Here is a 24,799-nt window from a genome sequence, read left to right as displayed (position 1 = left end):
CATTTTTCTGTGTAGAATATCTGAAAAGTAGAGATACAGCAAAATAGCCAATGAACTTCAAGATCATTTATTTGTAAAAAAAAATATTATAAAACCAAGGAATTTCAAATAAATAGGCTTTTGTTTACAGATCAACACCTATATATTCTCTATGCAACATCTTTAGTGGCCATCCTGCAAACAACAGCGTCCAAAAGGCTGCCGCACTTTTCCTCCTGCGGTGCGACTTTGTAGAGCTGTAAAGAGAGAAATACATGTACTTTCAATACACAAGATTGTTCAACATCAGTACTGTCCAAAAGGAGACAAACCTTTTTAATTTTTGCAGCATCCATCAAATCGGACACTTGATCAACAGGAATCTGTTGTCCGTCCACCTTTGAGATGATGTCATCGACGTTCAGGTTCTCTTCTTTATTGTGTACTAACACAATATGAACCGCACTGTCACTGTCTGAGACCCCGAACCTTTTGAACGCTTCGGATATCTGGGAGGTCCAATAAAATTAATGTTAAAATTGCACCCTGTAAACCAAATAAAGTTATTGTCAGCTGTTTCTCTGTACTGGAACGTCACTTACGTTGTTTGTGGGTGAAAGATTAAAAATTATTTCCGAATAAAGGCTCCGGGTTTTCATTTTCCCAATTTCATGTAGGTGAACTGCTTTATTTGCTGCCACCAGGATCTGGAATGCGTCCACAACCTTTACAGAGAACAACAAATTAGTAAATATACAGCAAAACTATGATAACAGCAGAACAATAGGAAAAAGTTACATCACTTACCATATCATAATATCATAGTAGTACTATAGTATACCATGGTAAATATTCAAAAACGGCGATACCATCCAAAACAGATCTATCTATCTATCTATCTATCTATCTATCTATCTATCTATCTATCGCCATGATATGATAACACCCAAAACATGGTATTCCCATAGTACTTTTTGAGACCATAGTATTTCGGCGTCAACTATGTATAACATTGGGGGTTTTACGCAAAGTTTAGAATCATAAAAATACATAATTAACGTTACGTGCTCTTACCATTGATGGATTGATCAAGGCGCCTTTTATTTCTCCATTCACTGCCATTTTTCTCAACTCCGTCGCATTTTTCACATCTTTGAAGAGCAGTTGAGTCACTGTGTATTCAGGAAACAGTTCTAAGTCTTGTGTAAGCTGCATTATTAATATTTTAATGCCTCCGGTACATCAACTTTATTTAACGTTAGACAGCACGCGCTACCCAGTGTGTCCACGGACGGAATAATAATACTGTGACACCGTAATTTGTTGCTGGGAATGTTCCGTCTTGAGATCAATGTCATTGCGTTGGTAATATTCCATATATTTTAAAAAGGCATTCGTTAAATAGTCTACGGTCAAGTCTTAGTTTATAAAAGTATAAGACAACTATAGAAATAAAAAAGCACTAATGCAGTGCTCGGTATTAAAGTCAAATCGGGGGCTATCGGCCCAGAAGTTGTTTCTAATTGGTCAACCTAAATAATAATAACACTTGTATTTTAACTTTTTATTGTGTATTTTTTTAACTCGGCGTCATGTTTTTCGGTGTCACTACACAGATGGTATATGCAGTAAGTAAAATCAAATAATTCTAAAGTAGAAAGCAAGTCTTCTGTTACTTTTGTCAAAATTACTTAATCAGATGTTTAATAAGAAAAGTAATAAGGAACAATACTATAGTATAGGTGATGCGCATATTAAAATATGGCAACATTAGTACGGACAAAAGATGTATTATTATTATTTTAATAATCACCGACAACATCTAAGTGGGAACTAATTATTCGCGACCGGTTTCCACACGGACTCTAGTATGTGACGCACCACTAAGCTGTCAAAAACCAAAACTTAAAAATGCGATTTTTGCATACATTTGCACATTTTTGAAACTCCGGATGAATATCGCTCACAAAAAATTAATGCATCGCATACTATCTTAATCATCCTCATATACCACTCATTTCCATAAGCGTAATAACATCAAAGATCGAGTTTGTTTGTTTGAGTAAGGATGGAGAGATTTGAGGTTTATATCTTCACGGCTCTGTGCAGCGTTAACTTTCTCATATCCTGCCTTCTGTTCTCCAAAATCACACGGGAACAGAGAGATCCGTACATGGATGAGATATTCCATGTCCCTCAAGCGCAGAAGTACTGTGATGGGAAGTTTAATGAGGTATGGTTGTAAATGATGCGTGAATCTCTCAGTAAGTATGTGTGTGTGTTTGGTCATTAATGGACATGTGTGTTCTTCCACAGTGGGATCCGATGATCACCACTCTTCCTGGGCTGTATCTGGCATCAGTGGGTCTGATCAGGCCGGTGGTTTGGCTGGCAGATCTGAAGGGCAGGGTGGTTTGCTCTACAGCCATGCTGAGGTTCATCAATCTGCTCTTTAATAGTGGCAATCTCTACATCATCTATCTGATCATCTGCAGGCTGCACATCAAAGATAAGGTGTATGATTTGATCTCATTTTTTTTCATATAAGTTAAATGGTGATTCTTCAGTTAGCTGCACATAAGTGTATTCATTTTAAGTTAAATATTGGTAACACTTTAGAATAAGGTTCCATTTGTTTACATTAGTTAACATGAAATAACAATGCGAAATATTTCTTAAACATTTATTAATCTTAGTTAATGCTAATTTAAACATTTAATAACACATTTATTGAAATCAAAAAGATGTTAATATTTAATGGACCTGAGCTGACATGGACTTACAATGAACACTTGATTTTATTAGCTAATATTAAGAAAGATTAATGAATACTTTAACAAATGTATTGCTCTTGTTAGTTAACTAATGTAAACTAATAGTAGTTATATATAACACACACACACACACACACACTATATCTATACATCTATCTACACACACACACACACACACACACACACACACATATTATGGCCTTGCTCAACTTTAAAATGTATAATGTTTAAAAATCTGTATTTTTCACATTGTATTTATATTAGTTTTTTTTTTTATTAACAGACATTTCTGTTAGTCATATTTAAAATACTCTGTATTATAAACACAAATCTGAAATGTTATATTTAAAATATAATAAACTCTCCTGTATAACCAAAACCATAACCAAATATAAACGCTATTGGAAAACTCAATTGTTTTCTAAAATGCTTGGCATCAAGGTAATAACAGCAGACAGGTTATTTATTTATTTATTTTTATTATAAAAAAGTAGAATTTACTTGATTTTAAAACTGTATATAAATGTATTATTGGTTAAGAGGCAAGCTCAAAATATGCTAATTAATTTAACATTTTGACTCTCTTATAAACTTATAAAATTAAAGAGATATCATTAAAAGTTTGAAGATATTAAAATGTATCCTTCAAAATAATAATAATATTTATTATTTTATTATTTTCTCCAAAATCATGCTAGACAGAGGACAAAAGTTTCTATAAATATATTATAATTTATTAATATTAAATATAGTAAATATATATATATATATATATATTTTTTTTATCTGATAAAACTGTGACAAGCAAAACAAACAAAATTGTTGGGTGTTGCTATGCAGTTGCTAAGGTGTGAAATGTTTCTATTTTCATCATGAAAATGAATTAAGTTTGTGTTATAAATGATAAAAATGATAAACCATAACCAAATATACACTCTATTGGAAAACTCAGTCTAAAAATCTGGTGTAATATAGGGAACAGGAAGGCTTTGTTATAAAAAAAATAATAATAATAATAATAATAATACAAATTGTACATATAAATGTTATTAAACTGATGCTTTAAAAGTTTGAATAAAAATAGAATTCCCCTGACGTTAAACAGTTTATAATTTTATTATAAGAAATGTATTCAAATATTGATTATTGATGGGGATGCTAGGTTTGGAGACGAGCACAAAATAAAGAAATACTGACAAATTCAATGTTTTGAGACACTCAAACATTTTGTAATTTATCCCTCAAAATAATTTTTTGTTATTGTTTTTTATTTAATTTTTTTTTAATCACCATAAGGGGGTGGGGACAGAATATTCAGTACAGGAGACAAGGAGTTTTCAATTAATAGTTATTGCAGGGTATCTAAACACATTATCCAAAGAAACTGTGACTGATATTTGCACATGCAAAACTCATAATTGAATTGTTGGGTGTTGCTATGCGGTTGCTAAGGTGTGTAGTGTCAACAGTCTATTGGTTTAGCCTGTTTCATTGTCCACCAAGCAAAAACAGTAAATCTGATCGCTTAGAAAAGTAATAACCTCAACAAAGGCACCTAGCGACCACACAAACCACCTTAGCAACGACATAGCCCACGCTGAATGACGCCTCAAAAACAATTGAATGTGTAATCCTATTATCATATTTCATTCTCTCTCTCTCTCTAGTCCCGTTCTGCCTCTCGTAGAATATTCTCTGCCCTGGCTCTGTCCACGTTCCCCGTGCTGTACTTCTTCACGTTCCTGTATTACACCGACGCCGGCTCCACGTTCTTCACGCTCTTCATGTACCTCATGACTCTGTACGGATGCCACAAAGCGGCGGCGTTCCTCGGCGTCTGCGCCGTCCTCTTCCGCCAGACCAACATCATCTGGGTGGCGTTCTGCGCCGGCACCGTGGTGGCCCAAAAAATGGACGAGACCTGGCGAACCGAACAGTCGAAGAAGCGGGAGGAAAAATCCCCCTCTCAGATCCCTCTAACCATCAATGGTGCGATGAGAGTGATGCGTTTCCTGTTGGATTTCCTGAAAACGCCCTACAATATAAAAGCAGTGTTCTTGTCCACGTGGCCGTACATCGCCGTAGCCGTTCTCTTCGTGGTTTTCACGGCGTTGAACGACGGAATTGTGGTCGGAGACCGCAGTAGTCACGAAGCATGTCTGAACTTCCCTCAGATTTTCTATTTCCTGTCATTTGCGCTCGTATTTTCTCTTCCTACCTCAATGAGTTACCAAAGGGTCGTCCGGTTTCTGCAGTCTTTAAGAAAGCAACCCTTAATTTATGCCGTGCTGATGACGTCCTTCCTGTTTCTGGTCTGGAAATTCACTTTTGTTCACAAGTACCTGCTCGCAGACAACCGGCACTTTCCGTTTTACGTGTGGAATAGGATTTTTCAGAGACATGACCTTGTCCGTTTCCTTTTAGTCCCTGGATATGTGTTCGCAGTATGGAACTTTCTGGATACTTTGAGGTCCAAGTCTCTGTTCTGGTGTCTGGTGTTCTGCACGTGTCTCGTGGCGGCGACCGTTCCGCAGAAACTCTTGGAGTTTCGATATTTCATCCTCCCGTATCTGTTCTATCGCGTTCACGTCCCTGTGCCGTCTTTACCCAGACTCCTGCTTGAGTTTAGCTTCTATACTGCAGTTAATGCTGCTACAGTCTATATATTCATCTGTAAAACATTTCAGTGGCCCGACAGTACGGCTGCGCAAAGATTCATGTGGTGACTTGACCTGAATAATGAATTAAAGCTGTTCGTTTCACATTTTCTATACGCAAAAGAAACGTTTTCACCATATATCAATAATGAATGAATTTTATGTGACATGATGCCATGACATCTTCAAATGCTCAATTTGCGGTTATTTAAGCCAATGGTGATATTAATTTATTTGTACATGTATAATCAGGAGTTTGTTTTAGTTTACTTTGTATACTATAAAAATTCTGTGTATAAAAATATGCAGAGTAGTGTTGGATGAAACCATCTTTCTGACCCACCCATTCAGAATTACATTTTCGCCTCATATTAAGTACAAGCAGTGTTTACACCTGTCATTCATGTTGTGTTTGCGTTTTAAATCATGTGTGAGTTCATTGAATTAGGATAATCATTTTATGGTGGTTGTTGTTAACTGTGGTCTTATTTTGTATTTCCGTATTTCATTGTTAAACCTTGTTTTTTTATGGTAGACATTAGTTTTCTCTTGTAATTTCAAATGCTAATTTCTCACTCTTAATAGGTTGATGTCTATGTTTTCCAAGTTCTTTTGTTTGTTCTGTGTTTTTCATTGGTATTTCCTCTCATTCTTTTTTGAGGGGTATTAAATTTGTTTTGATACAGAAACAGAAGTGAACATATTCATTACCTCTGTACCTTCAATTGTTTTACTGTCAATTTCCGAGTAGTTCAGTACAGTTGAGCAGATGCCTTCGTTTATTCTACATTACAAGCCTTGTGTTTTCCACAAGGTGGCAGTCTAAGATTTCTTCTGGAAACAAGGGCTAAAAATGTATGCATAATATCTTATCCTCAGACTGTAGCGGCCATCATAGTAGGGGAGGTGAACAAATAAAGAAACCCTGTCATCTGTTTGCACCAGTCACCATAGAGTTATTTTCAATGTTTCTTTTTTTTAAATAAATATCACAGGGTTTCTGTGGGTCCTTAAAAGTCTCAATTCTCCCTTACAAAAATATAGGCCTTAAAAAACTCCTAAATCAGAGCAGAAAGTCATAAATTCATAGCGTCGTTGCATTAAACATTGCATCTTCCTCAGCATTGGCAGATATTTGTCCTTGCTTTAATCATAAAAAACAGAAAACAAGACTGAATGTGCTTGATCGCCTCAGTCTGCTTCTGGGCGGTCGAGAACTGCTGGGCAAAGTCCTCGACGGCAACGCCGAAAAGGCCGGCCTGGGATATGGGAGCATCGAGCAGACGAGTCCGCTCGGGCTCACGCATATCGGCCAGGTTCAGCCAGAGATGTCGCTCCTGGACCACAGCTGTGGACGTCACCAGACCCAGGGAGCGCGCGGTCACCTTCGTCGCTCGGAGAGCGAGGTCGGTGGCGGCGCGCAGCTCATCGAAGAGCCCTGGGTCTGTCCTACCCTCGTGCATGTCACGGCATCTTGGCCTGGTAAACCTGCAAGATGGCCATGGCATGCAAAGAGGCAGCTGCCTGTCCCGCCGCTCTGTAAGACTTCGCCACCATAGTAGACGAAAATCTACAGGCTTTGGACGGGTGCTTAGGATCACCACGCGATGAAGCGCTTGTCGGACACAGCTGCATCGCGACAGAACGTTCGACCGGGGGAATCCCAGTGTACCCACAAGCATCAGCCTTATCGAGGGGAGGAAAGGCGGAGAAAGCCGACAAACGATCACGGGAAGACATGGGGGCCTTCCAGGACCGCGTGACTTCCTCATGCACTTCCGGGAAGAATGGTATTGGGGTTGGGCGGCGACGAGTGTCAGCGGCCGCTCCCAAAAACCAATCATCCAGCCGCGAGCGCACTGGATCGGGTGATGGGGACCACTCGAGCCCAATGGCCGCGGCTGCCCGGGAAAGCATGGCAGTCAGCTCGGGATCAGACTCGGGCAATGCTGGCACGCCCGAGGGCGGCAACACAGCCGAATCCTCACTTCCCGAGGACTCATGCCCACCTTGTGATGCAGTGATGGACATTGCATCCTCTGCTGGAGCTCCAAACGAAACACGCGGGGCCTCCGTAGAGGGACCAGCGGTCTCAGTTTGAACACTTGCGGGTACCGATGCTGAAGAGGGGCGTGTGGACCGTGGACGTATCGGCGGTGTGCTCCACACAGTCACCCCGGCCACCAGCCGAAGTACTAGCTCCCGGGGAGTCAGTAGATCGGGGTGTGGGTAGGGGGACTCTCGCTCTGGTGAGCTCATTGAGTCTCGACCGCAGCATGGAGATGGTCATGTTCCCGCAGTGAGAACATGAGTCATCCACAAACGCTGCTTTAGCGTGATCAACGCCCAAACACGCTAAGCAGAGATTGTGCCCATCAGCAAAGAATACATCGCGACCACAACCAGAAGTGCACGGGCGAGGCATCTTTAAAAAGACGTGCCGCGTGCAATGCTCTTTTTGTGAGAGGAAAACTCCGCGGATGTTGAAGCGAACAGGGAGAAATCACACTAACTGTCAGATCACTGACCAGATCAGCAGGGTAGTGAGCACTCGCTGAAATCGCCGTCACACCAACACCGGAGAGCTCGCTCGTCTCGAAGGAATTGAGAAGAATAACTCAGGATTTTGGCTTGCTTGGAGTGGAGAAGTTCTCGGCTCCGAAGCGAAAACATATCTGCATGTTGCCAGCGTACTTCCTTATATACCCCCTGCGGTGGGCGGAGATACACTATGCAAATTCCGCAGACCCATGGCATTTCATTGCCATTGGCTCGTTTTATATACTCGAAGGTGATAGGCTTCTAAGCGAAACCCCAATCGTCGTCATCCACGACGTCATCCAATTTCGTCGAGTGACCACGAAAGGGAACTAGAATTGCTAGAATTGAATTCAATCTACTACAAAAGCAACAACCAGAGGTGTGAAAGTGGCTACGTTTACATGCACAACTTTTGTTTCAATCGGACTGAATTCATTCCGATTGATGAATCTGAATTAAGTTTTTACATTAACGCTAAACGTGATCGGGTTGATGTGTGCGTTTATATGTCACGAGCTTAAAATCGGAATAGATTTTTTGACATGCGCAGACTGCACAGATATAGAGTTTCCCGCTGTTAGTGCATAATAACCATTCCCATACATCAGTCATTTATGTGTTTTAAACAGCAGACTTTATTTTATCCATTTCTGGTCGTAATTTGGAGACTAATAGGGCACAAAAGATCATATGATTCAGATGGAAAAATAAATAATGAAGTTATCGCGCATTTCTTCTGACAGGATAATTTTATTTAGTAAAATATCTCACCATCCACTGATGCGGTCCAGGTCGCACACAGTCACCAGATGTTTGGCCTAAAACGCAACTGCTGTCATGTATTGCCGCAGGACAGCAAATGTGAGTAAATTCTGTCATCTTTGCAGGACTGTGATATGAAGAGTGTGCAATGTAGAATATTTTTAGCAACAGTGTGAAAGTGAATAGTTCCCTGGCAATCCAGAGTTCTCGCAAGAGCAAAAGTTGAATTTGCTCAGCGAGTTACTCTGGTGTCGAGTAATGATGCTCATTAAATATGCCCCTCAATCTGAATTGGATGTTATGTTTTCTGTATCAATTTTTTTTCTTATCTGCATATTGTTCATCTTACTATTGACATTTTGAACACTGGGGTAAGGCTATACCTTCCAGCGGCTATTAGAAGTAGCAGGGAGGACACAAATTATTTCTGTATATATTGTTACGTGAAGCAGGGCGGCGCCAGGAGTCATGGGACACATGCTGGGCATCTGAAATCTCCATATGTGCCAACGTCGAGAAAGCTTGAAGAAACTACGGTCTAGAGTCTAGCTATAGAAACGTAAGTTGAATCACTACTTCTATCCCTATCAAAATATCTGTGTTTTGAGACGTAACATATTTAGGAGGAAGAAATGGCTGGGGGTGTGAACTTTCTGAAGAGATAAAATGAGAAAAACGATAACCAAATAGCTTTAATGATCATGGACAATACAAAAGCTGACATATCAAAATGTGGGTTAACATGTGCAGTGGGAGATGTGGTGGAATTTCTCATGGTGGAATAGGCTACGGGATGGGATGGGATGGGATCACAACTTGAAAAAAAAAATCACTGAAACTTTGTGTAAACTTAAGCAGAATCCACTAGGGGTGGGCAATATGACCAAAAACATTTCCTTAATATGATACATTTTATTTCATAAAAACAATATATAATAGTTATTGTTAAAATGTACAGACTTTCAGTTGTTTACAATTAATAAATCAAACAAAAGTAATGTAAATACCTCAGCACAACATGTTTCAATTGGTTTCCCAAAATATAACTTAAAAAACAACTTCAGGTCTTCAAAGGACTTTCAAAATGTAAAATGAAAGCACAGCACAAATCTGCAAAAAAGCATTGACTTTAATCTTATATATATATATGTATAATGAGCTAATTCAATAATATATAAATATAAATATATATATGCACTGTAACTATGAACTGGCAAACAGCTTCCGACTGTGTCTTTATGAACATTTAGTGCCTTCACTATCTTTTTGTTTCCTGTTCCTTGTTTGTGAAGGGCGATGATATCTTCTCTTTACTTTTTGGACCATTCTTTTTTTGGACCATTCATACATATATATATACATATATATATGTATATATATATATATATATATATAATTTTTTCATGTATCGGAACAACTTGAGGGGGTCAGACAATTATAAATCAAAACTTGAAAAATAAGGGCCACCTTAATATATACATATATATATATAGCCTACATATACATATATATATATATATATATATATATATATATACATATATATACATACTATATATATATATTACGGTTTCCTGTTTCCAGCGATCAACGGCTGCAACCATATTTCTGTGAAGGCCGGTTAAGAAAACCCCTCGAGTGACTGCAAAAGACTTTGTGGCAACAGTCACTGAGGTTTCAGCTTTTAGGTGAACGCATACTAAACGCATGCCAGAACTCTAAGATTGCTCAAAATCATATAAATAACTAAGCCACAGAAGTTTTGGGATTCTGTTCTGTGGAGCGATTAAACAAACCTGGAACTTTATGGCCCTATGGATCAGCTGTATGTCCGGAGGGAGAAGAATTAAGGATATGCTGAAATGAACACTCTGTCTACAGTTAAGCATGGTGGTTAACTCTGTACCAAAACATTATATTGTAACCAATATAAGTTGTTAACAAAGCATTGTCTAAATTTTTGTGTATTTAAGCATTTATATATATGCTAATTTAATAATAATAAATATTTAATTGCAATGACAATGAATGAAGAACTCACTGTTCATTTGTGACATGACAATGTTAACTAGTTTATAAACTATTAGTTAACTATAAACTAAAATGATTTGTAAATACTTTATAACTGTATACTTATTATAATATGTTACCAGAATGTTTACATGTGAAATGCAATATGTTTCTTGCAGTGTTTGTTTCGGTGTAATGCATCATAGACACTGAACAACTGAAACAAGTGAACAATACTATATATGGTTAAAGAACAATGAATGGACTTTCTATAGCATTTAATGACGTGTTATAGGAGGAGCACCTCTTCTATAAAAAGTCTAGCAGCTTCACCTGTATCATGACAACACACTACAGCAAGGTTAAAGTAAGTAAAACATTCAGTTTTCTTTTTTATACGAGACAGTCATTAATGAAATTATAATTTTCCACTGTATAATTCTTATACTACATGATATAGAAGCTTTTTGATCATTTATATGTGAAAATTAGATACTTTTTAATACCAGCATATTTCTAAATAGTCTAAGAGCCATAAGGTAGACTTTGTATAAAAGGTTATTTCATATTTGTTAAAAGAAAGGTGGAAGGAAAAGAAATACAGATGAACAGAGATAATTAAAAAAGGTTTGGGGACAGAATGGTTGTGTTTAATTCCCCTTTCCAGCACAGTTAGATTTTGGAGAACTCATAAGCTTAGGTAATCACATACTTTTTCAAATCTTCACTGGGAATGTTTAAATTGTGTTTAATATAGCAGAGTGTGTTTTTTTAATAATGAATTAATTGTTACTTTTATGTGGAAGTCCTTACACATACTTATACTATGATTGTGTCATTTGGAAAATCAGGCCCTCCCTGTTACACTATTAATCTACTGATCATTCCAAGTTATTTTACTTTCATTTTCTCAGACCAAAATGTCTACGTCTGACAATAATTCACACAAAGAGGAGAAAACAGACCGCTCTGCTATGAAGAAACAATCTGAGAAGGAGAATGAGGAGGAAGAGAGGGAGTCAGGAAATTCAGGATCTGACCAACTTGATGATTTGTTAGGAAATCTCAGCATTCAGGTAACAGAAGCACAATTATGGTAGATGCCATTCCCAAATGGGCCTATACTTTTTTTTCTAGGAAATTACATGAAACAGTTCACTCTTAAATGAAAATTCTGGCATTATTCACTTACTTATTTCACTAACCCATTCATTTCAGATTGGAATACATAAAAACAACAGTTGAGAATTTGATGAATGCAGTTGAATAAAGATTGTATAAACTGTTGATTTCTCTCTCCATAGGAATCAACAGTACCACCTGACAGAAAAGATATCAGAGTCAAATTTTTGATCAATGTCCCAATGAGGGTTACACCTGAAATGAGTGCACATGCTGATTCATATTGTCAGAAGTTTCTTGATCTTCTGAAAAGCACAGCTTTTAGGGAAGAGGACATGGTCCGTCTTAAGGACATCGCTGTAGTTTTTGGCCTTAATGGAAAGGAATCAGATGAAGATGCTGTAAAAACTGAACTTCAGAAGGGCATTAATTGCGAAATTTCTTTTAAAAAATTAGGTTTTACATGGCGGTCAAAAAATAATGACATCCCATATCGACAAATAAGAGAAGAAATTAAAAACTATGAACATACCAAAGCATTAGTAAGACAGTTTAGGCACAACGACCCTACAGGTACAATCTATTTCTGCTTTTTTGACGCAGACACAGTTGATTTTAATCATGTGTTGAGCTCTTACATAGATGTAATCAAAGAGCACAACTACCCAACAGTGATGTCAACAGGTTATGTGTTCCCTGAGAACAGTGGCTTCAGAGAAAAGAGCGAACATGATCGACAGGTGCGCATAATAACAGCAGAGCACTTTCCTCTGGGAACTTACTACCCAGAGCCCAATTTCTGTGTGCTTCTATCTGATGAATCGGACACACTCAGTGAGAGTTTTGTGTATGCAAGTGACACTAAAAATAACATGGAATCTCCTATTTTGATTAGACAAGTTAAAGACTGTGAGGGTTTCAAAGCTGTGTTTGCAAACGGAAACCCAATTATTACTCCTGTTCCAAAAAAAAAAACATTTCCACACCAAACGAAGAACCTGGGCAATTAGTGCTTACACACACAGAGAGTTAATAATCACGTTTAGAAAAGAATATAAAGCTTATATGGATCATGAACGTGGTATTTATTACTTTGCTATTGGTTTGTTAGGGAGTCTTTTAAAGTCAGAAACGGATGCTCAGAGGATAGAAAATGGCAGATATTTTGAGGAATCTGGTGCAAATCAACTATTCATGGCAGCTCGTGCTGTTCGGGAGTATCTTGGCAAAAAGTAAATCCAGAATCATGATAACAGAGGGTTGGAAATTGATATTGTGATCATTTCTGTTCACGTTGTAAGATTAAGCAATGGGACAAGTCTGTTGTTAATCATGGTATTCCTATCAGCCACCAAATAAATCTCACCTCCAAACTGTCAGAAATGATTTCATTTGCAGTGAACCAACCAGTCATAGATGCATATTTTTATTTATCTTTAGTGTTATCATAATCAATCATTACTGTCAGACAGTCAAGTTATAAAAGTATTTATAAAAAATAACCATTATATCTTTTTTGCTTGTTTTTGTCATGTTGTCATCTATTGTATTTTTGCTCTGTTGTTGCTGTTTTTCTGTAGCTACATTTTTGACACCAACAGCAAGTAATACAATTTTTACTGTACTGTAACGCATCAATCTTCACACCATACAACACAATTACAAAGCAAAAAAAAAAAGTGATGATTTTCAATTCAAACGCATTCAAATTTCGCTGGATCGTCTATGAGATGTTTCTTCACTTCGATTGGAGTTAACCCGTTACACATTCAAGTGTATGGACATGATTTGGAAAAACCAAGCCGTGAGGTTAAAGCAATGGCCTATAGAGCTCAGAGACAGGATTGTCTCACATCTGGGGAAGTCTACAAACACATTTCTGAACATTCACAGCATTATGTAGCCTTCATAATCTATAATGGAAGGATAACCACGGCTCTTCCTATGAGCTGGCCTTCTGGCCAAACTGAGTAATTGATAGAGAAGGGCCTTGGTTATAGAGTGGCGAAACCTGAAAATGGCTGTTCAACCCTTTGTGACATCCACTATATGGGGAGTCTCTTTTCTTCCACCAGATGGCAGTCTCTGCTTTATTTCCAACTAGATGGGTTGTCATTTAATATAAAAGCAATCATATTGTCATGTTATATTTTGAGATCTTTAATTAGTCTTTGTATTTTGTTTGTTCACCACAATTGTTATGCAACTAGTGTAGAGCCATAATTCTGAATGTGTCACAGCACAGAGAAGATAAATAATATTCTAACACACACTCATGTTTTTCCCATTTACTTTTGCTGTTTTGATACTGAGCAAATTAGATAGTCTTCTCTTCACTTAAACCTAACCGGCACACAAGCATTTTTTTTAACATACTAAACATTGCACTTTAATGCTAGTTAGTTGTTTTATTTGGCCATTTTCCACAAAATCTAGAGAATTGTCACTATTTTCAACTAGTCTGTTAGGTTAAAGATTTTTTTTTACGTCCAGGTTGATTACTCTTATCTGAAAATTCAAACTGCACAAATGATACATAATCTTTCTGAAACTGATACAGTTCAGGAATACCATTGACTAATTGGAAACTTGCCCAAAGCCACTTAGAGAACTCCCTTGAGAACTCACGGGAAAACGTACAAATTCTACGAATTGCCCAATTCGTATGAATTCATACGAATGACCTACCCCTGACCCCGCCCCTAAACCTACCCATCACGTGGGTTTAGACAAATCGTACAAATTCGTACGAGTGAGGTCGTACGAATTCGTACGAATTAGCCAACTTTTTATCATTCGTACGAATTCGTACGAACTGGTCGTGAGATAGTGTTGCAACTCCCTGAATTTGTTGTGGGCTTGTGGCATAGAAACATTCCTCAGATATTTTGGTCCATATTGACACGATAGCCTCACGCAGAAGCTGCAGATTTTTTAGCTGGTCAATCTTTTGGATTTAGATCTGGTGACTGTAAAGAGACCATTTGACTACAGTGAACTCATTTTCATGAGCAAACCCCAGTTAAACGATGCTTAATTGGTGCTAAGGAGCCCCAAAGTGTGTCAAGAAAATATCACCCACACACTATTACACCACCACATGTTGGATAGATCCATGCATGTTGTTTACACCAAATTCTGACCCTACCATCTGAATGTTCAGAAACTGAGACTCATCAGACCAGGAAATGTTTTCCCAATCTTCTATTGTTTAATTATGGTGAGCCGGTGAGAATTCAGCCTCAGTTTCCTCTTCTTAGCTGACAGAAGCGTCACCCGGTGAGGGTGCGTCAAGGTTCGACATGGTGTTCACTACGTGAAGGGTTTGGAATAATTACGATTTTTCAAAGTCTTTTATGCTCACAAAGGCTCTGATTAAGAATACAGTAAAACAGTAATATTGTTAAACAGTACTACAATTTTAAATAACTGTTTTCTGTTCTAAGATATTTTAAAATGTAATTAATTCCTGTGATGACGAAGCTGTATTTTCAGCATTATTATCCAGTCTTCAGTGTCATGTGATCCTTCAGAAAAAAATATTATCAGTTATTATTGATTACCCATTATTATTTTAAGCAATGTATAAAACAGTTTTTGCTGCTTAATATATATATATTATTTTATTTTATTTTTTGTTGAAAATTGTGATATTTTGTTTTTCAGGATTCTTGGATGAATAGAAAGTTCAAAAGAAAAAACATTGTAACACATCTTTGCTGTCACTTCTGATCAATATATTGTGTTCTTGCTCAATAAAAGTATTAATTTCTTCCTTTTTTAAATCTTACTTATGTCATGGAACAGAGGGACAGACAACAGAAATGCAGGTAACGGATGTTTATTGAACTGGCAGATGACAGGCAATATGGTAGACTAAACTTTCACAGACAAGGCTTAAGCCAATAAAATTTATATATGAATTGAGCTGGTTTAACTGAAAGTAACCTGCACTGACATATCTTAAAATATGTCACTGCCATTGTTTTCTCTTAAGATTCACACCTGTAATGTTTTTTTTTTAAAGGCATGTTTATAAAAGCTACTTACATGTCCTAATCCTGGCTTAATCTAAGCCCTGTCTGTGAAACCAGGTGTGTGCTTATGTGTATGTCCTGATGAGGTGATAATCAGTGGCAGGTGTGGATGATGGCTGAATGAGTGCAGGTGAGGACCAAGAGGGATGCTGGGAAGTGTGGTCCAGAGTGGGAGTGAGGGAGTGTAGCAGTGAAGGAGGACCGGTGAAAAACTTACCCCAAAGTTTTGCATGGTCATGTTTCACGTTTTCCACAAAAAAAAAATTAAGCAGCACAACTGTTTTCAGCATTGATAATGTTACGAAATATCTCTTGAGCACCAAATAAGGCTTTTTAAACAAAAACGAGACAACTAACGTTAATGTTCTGACGCTCTTCAGATCTCAACATAGAAAGTATAAGTGCTTATTTAGCATTCATTAACTGATGTTAGAAATTACACAAATATGGGTAACACTTTAGTTGACAATAATGTATGAACTAACAATGAGCAAAACATTTGTTACTGTATTTATTCATCTTTAATAATGTTAGTTAATAAAATCCAGCTGTTCATTGTTTGTTCATGTAAGTTCACAGTGCATTGACTAATGTTAACAAATACAACCTTTGATTTTAATAAAAAGCATTAGAACATCAGCAATAAGATGATAAACCGGACAGTGCAAGTTCGGGTAGAAACAGCTCACACAACCTAATATTCATATAGGTTACATTAGTATAAGGCCACAATTTGGGAAACATAACTACAGTTATGTTATTAGGGTTGTTGTCGGGATTGCTCTTGATAAAGAGCGTGCTAACACCGAAACCATCTGGTATGATCTTCATGATATTCTCTTAGATCAGTCATTGGGCTCAGTGTTCTCACTCTTTTTGTTTTTAATATTTGTTTTAACTAAATCATTGTGCATATTTCCTACTCAGCATATCATATGATATACTGTAAAAAGTGAACAGTTGGATCAACTTAAAAAAATTACTTCAATTGGTAACACCTAAAGAAATGAAGTTTTCTCAACTTAAATTATCACATTTTATCGTGAAAAACGTGATAATTTAAGTTGAGAAAACTTCATTTCTTTAGGTGTTACCAATTGAAGTAATTTTTTTAAGTTGATCCAACTGTTCACTTTTTACAGTATACACCTAAATTTAGTACATGTTTAAGCTCAACTTTCACCAACAGCAATGTAGGTCTTTATGTTTGAATATACTGTTGTTCAAAGCAGAATCAACTGTTGCGCGTCCTGGAGGGCACAGTAGTTTAGTGTTTTGAATCAATTAGTGTTGAGTTGAGTGAATGATTCAAAGACTTACTCAAAAAGACAGTCACTTATCTGTTATACACCACCTATTGCGTAACGATTTAACCTCAGTTACTAAAAATTCCCAAACACAAACAAGAGGAGTGCAAAGAAAGAAAAGTCCTAGGAATGTACACCGCTATCTCACGACCAATTCGTATGAGTGAGTACGAGATAGCTAATTCGTACGAATTCGTATGATTTGTCTAATCCCCAATGACGGATAGGTTTAGGGGCGGAGTCAGGGATTTAGCAAAAATCGTACGAATTCGCATGAATTTGTACGAATTAGCCACCTCGTTAAATACGCACAAATTGCTGTGAGATCGGGTTGGAATGTATATGTCAGCACTCTCGGCCAATCCAAATTGAGAACTAACTGGTGCCTAGCAGATTTATACCAATAGATTAATAAAACACAAAATGAATTAGTCTATTGAATGCCTCTCATTATAAACAATACATCAAATTAATGGTAAAACATTTTGTTGGTACTATAACACACTGCAGTGATTCTTGTGAATTATTGGGCCCATAAAGAATAGCTAATCTTCAGTTTCACATATTATACACTGACGATGACAACTCTTTCCTACATTTTAATAATTACCACCTGTCAGTGTTCAAATTGTGTTTTCCTCCTTTTTGTTGCTTTTTTATTTCAGGAAATAATTACAGATATTTGGATGTAAAAGGAATACTTAAACTACTTATACAGGCGCACAACTGCAGTATGCGAAGGGTGTGTGACATTTATGACATTATGACATTGCACCTCCCAGAAACCCTTGCAAACCAATTAAATACAACACGTAATAAAGGCAGCGGGTGCCTTTGTTTGTTACTTTGACAGGGTAATTATTCATCCCATGTTGTTTTGAAGTTTTGTGCAAAGCATGCTGGTATGGCTCCCTTTTACTAATAGAAACGACCGTTGTATCATAATCAGAAGCACGATTTTTTGAATACACAATAATGGTATTAAAATGAAAAGATAATTACATCTAATGTAATGCAGAGATATCTGACTGCTTAAATGTCTCTTTGTTTTCAAAGAAGATTAGAGGTGTAAAAAAAGTATTTGCCAATGTGTACGTGTATGAATGTGCACTTGAGGAGGTGAAGAAAGAGGTTGCAATACGTGACCTTGTTCATGTTATAGGTGTCTCTGTGTGTGTGTTAGTTCTGTTTGCTTTGAGTCAGTATTAACCCGGCTGAACAAAGTGACACTTCAGCCTATAGTGAATATATGGGGCTTTCAGATTGATTATTACAGATTACCTCTTATGTGTGATGTAATATTGGCCAAATGACCTGTACGATGATGTAATACAATCTTTCTAGTAAAAGGGTGCATTTTCCATTTTAAAAGTATGATTTAACAATTTTTTTGCTTTTGCAAGATCGTAAATATTCTCTTAGAAAAAGATTGTTACTGGATAGAGTGCTGCAGGAAATTTTGTACCATTCCCTCGAGAGAAAAAAAAGCCACAAGGATTTTTACACTGGCTTTTGGATTATTGCAGAAATAAAGCCAACAAACGTTTTGTTCATCAAGATCATCTTCACAAATTAACACAACTTTTATTGATTTTGAAGCCGTAAGAAAAAGCTAAAGTTAGGCTATAAACAAAAAAGTATTTTTTGATAAACATAATTTTGTGATATTGGAAAATACTATAAATTGAAAAATCCACAAGTAGGAATGTTTGAATTAGAATAGTTTGCAAAAATGCAAGTATAAACACAATGAAGCTGTAAAATCAGACTAGAGAGTAGATGTTTGAGCTCGTCCTACCTTGCATCACCGACAGCAATGTAGATCTCTATATTTGAATATATACTTGTGTATTTTTGAGCCAATGAATAGTTAGTTCCAAACTCAAAGTCAAGAAGAGTCAATGGTTGCACATCTCAGAGGGCACACTAGGGGCCCGATCTAACCGCATGGTCTAAAGCGTACGGCGCAAGTGCACTTATGGCGTGTCCGTATCCCCTTTTGCTAGTTTAACGACAGGAAAAATGGTCGGTGCCCCCGGTGCATGGTCTAAAAGGGTTGTCCCTATTCTCTTAATGAGTAATGGGTGTGTTTTGGGATTTACATGCATTAAACCAATCCCTTTAAAAGCCAGTCGCTGTTTACATGACGGAATTTGATAGTGGAAAGACCGAACGCGTCTCCAGAGCGCAAACAGAACTGCTCATGCGCGAGGTTAAAGCGCGCAAGCAGACCATCTACGGGACAAGCCGGATTCCACCATATCTTTATGTACACAATAATAATCTTTTACATTGTAATCCTTTTACTTTTAATATTTGGCATGTTTGTGTGCTCCCTGTGTGTGTAATAAGCAGAGTGTACGCGTGTTGTGGACCCGCCTATAGGCGCACATGTCTAACGCGCTCATTAAATAACAAGAAAATATTGCGCCATTGACTTTAGACCAGGTTTCAGTTGGTCAATGGCGCAGTCTATTTCTGTTGCCTCAAAATAGCAACGCGCCAACAATGCGTCAGAACACACCTCGTTTTCAGACCAGCACAAATGGGCGCAAATGCATTTGCTATTTAAACAACGTGGCGCAGGACGTAAAAATGTAAACTGTGTCGGGCTGAAACTAGCAAAAAACACTTGTGTTGCGCCTGGCGCTGCATTGCACCAAGTATATGATAGTGTATGATTAGTGTTGTTATACTAATTGGTTCAGTGAATGATTCAAAGACTCTACTTATCGCCACTTATTGTTTAACAATTCAACCTGTGGAAAGAGTCACTAAAAATCCCCAAACACACACTAGTGGAGTGGTGCAAAGAGAGAAAAGTCTTAGGAATGTACATCTCTCTCGACCATTCAAATTTGAGGACTGGAACTGATTGGTGAGAACACTGTGTTTGGTACGTTTTTCGACTTCCAACCAAACTTGGGTCTTCAGCCGACAAAGTTTAAATCCTGTTTGGCTAGCGCTCTTCCCATAATGTTTACGCATTAGGTCAGTAGGCGGAGATCAGGCGGTCTCTTATTGTGTCTGTTTGAACGCTTTCGACCACATGAGCCGTTTACACTACGAAAGCAATCAGATTGAAGTGGTCAAAAGTGGACAAGCTCAAACCGTTTTAGATCCTGTTTACACCTGTATTTAGCGCCGTCCACTTGTGATCCGATTGATCAAAACGCATCTTAATAACAGGTTTAAACAGGGCCCAAGTTACACCACATCATATAAACAATGTGCCTTCTTTTCTATGTAAAAGAATGTAAGAAACAATTCATTGATAATGCTCTAGGTGGCTTTACTCTTTTTGAAATAAATAATTCTTGTAGATAAAAAGTCTATCCTGCAGTACAATGACAACGTTTCCAAGAAAATCATTTCAAAACTTGCATGGATTTTCATCCATAGATCGTGATCTTTATATGTCAGTGGTGGTGTGTGTGACTGGAGCAGTGTGTGGACAGAGCACAGAGGATGTAAATTTAGCCCAGGGTGATATTAATAGATTCAGTGTCGGCCATGCCTGGCTGGTGCACACCTGCACACAGGCAAAATTACACACACATAAACGATGCACAAGTATACACACAAACAGTCATACACACACCTTCCTGGTGACGGGGGATTTTGTGTCCTTGATCGGGGTTTGGACAGGGGGTGCTGGTGTCCTCTCGTCCTTCATTTTGGAGGTTGGTCGGGTACATCTGAGATGCAGTGCTTTCCAAATGTACTGTAGATAATTAGCTGCATTACATTCACTGCTGGTATCTAGTGATGTAATCTTTACTTCCACCATTATCTGGTCCAACTTCACCAAAAAAATATAAAATAAAAGATTTTATTTTTTTTATTTTTTTTTAAGATGCACTGTAGAATTTTTTTTCTTCTATATTTACATTAAATGATGTGTTGTTTCCTGTAAGGTGTTAATGTGATATACAGAGAAAAAAATGTCTACGCCCTCATCTGTTATGTAGAAGACATAATCAAATTGATCACATTTTGCAACCAATTTAATGTGCTGTAACAGCTAATAGAAACAACATGCTTTATCAAGTCAGAGCAGCAAACAAGTAAGATTGCAGAGGTGTAAAGCCTGACATATGAAATATAAATATTAAATGGAACAGTTTATTGAAACTTTTGATGGAAAAAAAGGAGAAAAGGTTCCATATGGGTTTTATGTTTTGTATCATATCATGCTTTTATTTTATATAATATGATATAATGACAATATGGAGAGAAAAAAAGAACTTTCATTCAGTTTTATTATATTTTTACAAATACAATTTTGTTCAGATGTTATTTATAAGGCTAAAGATAAGATTAAAAGTAAGAAAGATTAAATTCTGATAGCTTAAATGAGATGTTTATAACAGAAAGCACTTTTTTACTTGCTAAAAAATCAGATGACAGAAGGCATGTAGAACATCCTATTATTGCATTCGGACCGAATGCAATGATTGGACGAACATTTTTTTGTGGTCCTGAGACTTCCAGAGAATGTTTTAATATTTAGACCACTTCTATTATTGATTTCTATCAGGATGTGAAGAGAATTTGAATCAATACAAACCAAAAAGTGTATATAAAAACATTACTCTACCTTCAAGGGTAAGTGGAAGAAATAGCTATTTATGATAACAACTTATGTGGTCCTAATGTCATTCTAAGAATTGCAAATAAAATAGCATTTAATACAACATTTATTACTAAACTCTGGTAATTCTGTAAGTGTTCTTATAGATTCAAGCGAGCAAATCATTAGACTGATTCTGATCATTTGAAAATTGTGCATATTTAGTCTGATTCAACAAAAGAATATTTTCACAAGAGTCATTCAACCACCAATCAGAGTAAACTGGCTGTGCTGACAATTGTCTTCCCTGTGCAATGCAATTGCCTTTATTTTATTTTGTTGTTCTTCGCCTTTTTTATTCTCCATAGTACTGTAGATTTGACTGTAAAACTGGTGTTTTAAATAACACAACATGATTTGACACCAGCACTGGTAAGGCTTGAAATGTGATTACAAAGGTTTTGTGTGCCTTGATTTATGAGTGGGAGAATTGGGAAATGTCAAGATGGGATTATCTGTAATTTAGAGGTGTGGAAATATTGCATTGTGTTGTGTAAATCTGTTCCATGCGGATATCCTGAGGGGACTGCAAATCCAAAACAAAATATTCCCCTTTGAGGAACAGGTTGGCACACACTTTCAGGACCAGTTTTTTTCTTTCCAAAATCAAAAACTGAACTGAAACGAATTTATCAAGTTTTACGCAACATTTCCTTACAGACTATAACTTATAAGAGATATGCACAGATAATTAAGACACGAGTAATTAACAATAGCAGCATCATTATTCTTGCTTTAGCCTCCTAGTCACACAAATCTGTTTATAGAAAGTAAGAGGCGGCCACATGCGCTATGAAATATGTATATAATGAGTTTTATGTAGGAGGTGGTGCACATGGCAAAATGTGAGATCTTTAAGTATTTCTAAAGATTTATGGGGAAAGAACCATTTAATACAAGAAAGAGAATAGAGACAATGATAAAAAGAGCAGCACAATTTTTTTTTTTTTTAGTATTTCATACATTTTTATAGTTTTATAGTCAATTTCTCATTATCTAATCAACCAATCACATGGCAGTTGCTTCAATGCATTAAGGGGTGTGGTCCTGGGCAAGACAATCTCCTGAACTCCAAACTGAATGTCAGAATGGGAAAGAAAGGTGATTTAAGCAATTTTGAGCGTGGCATGGTTGTTGGTGCCAGACGGTCTGAGTATTTCACAATCTGCTCAGTTACTGGGATTTTCACGCACAACCATTTCTAGCGTTTACAAAGAATGGTGTGAAAAGGGAAAAACATCCAGTATGCGGCAGTCCTGTGGGCGAAAATGCCTTGTTGATGCTAGAGGTCAGAGCAGAATGGGCCGACTGATTCAAGCTGATAGAAGAGCAACTTTGACTGAAATAACCACTCGTTACAACCGAGGTATGCAGCAAAGCATTTGTGAAGCCACAACACGCACAACCTTGAGGCGGATGGGCTACAACAGCAGAAGACCCCACCGGGTACCACTCATCTCCACTACAAATAGGAAAAAGAGGCTACAATTTGCACGAGCTCACCAAAATTGGACAGTTGAAGACTGGAAAAATGTTGCCTGGTCTGATGAGTCTCGATTTCTGTTGAGACATTCAGATGGTAGAGTCAGAATTTGGCGTAAACAGAATGAGAACATGGATCCATCATGCCTTGTTACCACTGTGCAGGCTGGTGGTGGTGGTATAATGGTGTGGGGGATGTTTTCTTGGCACACTTTAGGCCCCTTAGTGCCAATTGGGCATCGTTTAAATGCCACGGCCTACCTGAGCATTGTTTCTGACCATGTTCATCCCTTTATGACCACCATGTACCCATCCTCTGATGGCTACTTCCAGCAGGATAATGCACCATGTCACAAAGCTCGAATCATTTCAAATTGGTTTCTTGAACATGACAATGAGTTCACTGTACTAAAATGGCCCCCACAGTCACCAGATCTCAACCCAATAGAGCATCTTTGGGATGTGGTGGAACGGGAGCTTCGTGCCCTGGATGTGCATCCCACAAATCTCCATCAACTGCAAGATGCTATCCTATCAATATGGGCCAACATTTCTAAAGAATGCTTTCAGCACCTTGTTGAATCAATGCCACGTAGAATTAAGGCAGTTCTGAAGGCGAAAGGGGGTCAAACACAGTATTAGTATGGTGTTCCTAATAATCCTTTAGGTGAGTGTATATATATATATATATATATATATATATGACCAAGATGAAATTCTGGGTTGTAATGTAAATCAATGAGATTTTTATAAGCAGATGACTTAAACAAAATACATTTAAAATGCTTTAAATAAGTTTAGTATTAGATAATGGGTTAAAACTTGATAATGGGTTAAAAATGCTAAATAACTTCTATGTTCACTAGACACCACTTGCTGAATTAAACATGTAAGTTGAACATGATCAATATGAGATGGTACAATGACTAAACAAAATTATTGTTGTTATCATGTTATTATCATTGAATTACATGTTACAAGTATTTAATAAAAAAAAAAAAAAAAACATAATACTGGTTGAAAATTTATAAAATATTTCTTTGACTTGCCTAGAACGTCACTATATAATCCGTACACTGCTAATGTTCATCAGCAAGGTCTTTCGTTGTTGATACAGATAAAGTGTAGCTCTTTCAGCAGACACTAAGTGCAACCAATCTATAAAAAGATTATTTGTTTTGCAAGTAGTTAAAAGACCATTATTCTTTCCCAAACATTAAAAGTTCATTTGCTTTCATGCCAGTGACAGTTCTAAAGCCAATTAAATCTGTATAGGCGATACTGGAAAGCTGCCGACACTGTACAAGCAACTGTACAGCAATCCATGCAAGTACTAAGCATAAAGTAAGATGAAACTAATTGCCTGTTCTGTCAGAGTAGAAATAGACTTAAAGGCCACTGCGTTACCCGTGTGTCATGTGAAATAATGCGATGATGGCTCACACTTTATTAACTGCAAGCTGTAAATATCTGTGTGCGAGGGTGTTAGATACAA

General features: G+C 37.2%; 2 protein-coding genes across 2 annotated transcripts; one reads left to right on the top strand and one right to left on the bottom strand.

The window, feature by feature from the left end:
• Positions 1–51: 51 nt before the first annotated feature.
• tprkb (Tp53rk binding protein) lies at positions 52–1,304 on the bottom strand. Its single transcript, XM_084406359.1, has 4 exons — positions 1,054–1,304; positions 582–704; positions 312–488; positions 52–236 (listed from the first exon to the last, which is right to left on the bottom strand). The coding sequence occupies exons 1-4, from the start codon at positions 1,192–1,194 to the stop codon at positions 150–152; spliced, it is 528 nt and encodes a 175-aa protein (XP_084262485.1). The 5' UTR covers positions 1,195–1,304; the 3' UTR covers positions 52–149.
• A 184-nt stretch (positions 1,305–1,488) lies between these two features.
• alg10 (ALG10 alpha-1,2-mannosyltransferase) lies at positions 1,489–6,357 on the top strand. Its single transcript, XM_084406357.1, has 3 exons — positions 1,489–2,212; positions 2,296–2,493; positions 4,421–6,357. The coding sequence occupies exons 1-3, from the start codon at positions 2,048–2,050 to the stop codon at positions 5,477–5,479; spliced, it is 1,422 nt and encodes a 473-aa protein (XP_084262483.1). The 5' UTR covers positions 1,489–2,047; the 3' UTR covers positions 5,480–6,357.
• The last annotated feature ends 18,442 nt before the right edge of the window (positions 6,358–24,799 follow it).

The sequence above is a fragment of the Rutilus rutilus genome (genome assembly GCF_951802725.1).
Source record: "Rutilus rutilus genome assembly, chromosome: 4".
NCBI classification, from domain to species: Eukaryota; Metazoa; Chordata; class Actinopteri; order Cypriniformes; family Leuciscidae; genus Rutilus; species Rutilus rutilus.
The sequence above is the reverse complement of the archived record's forward strand: the minus strand, read 5'-3'. Positions and strand labels throughout refer to the sequence as shown.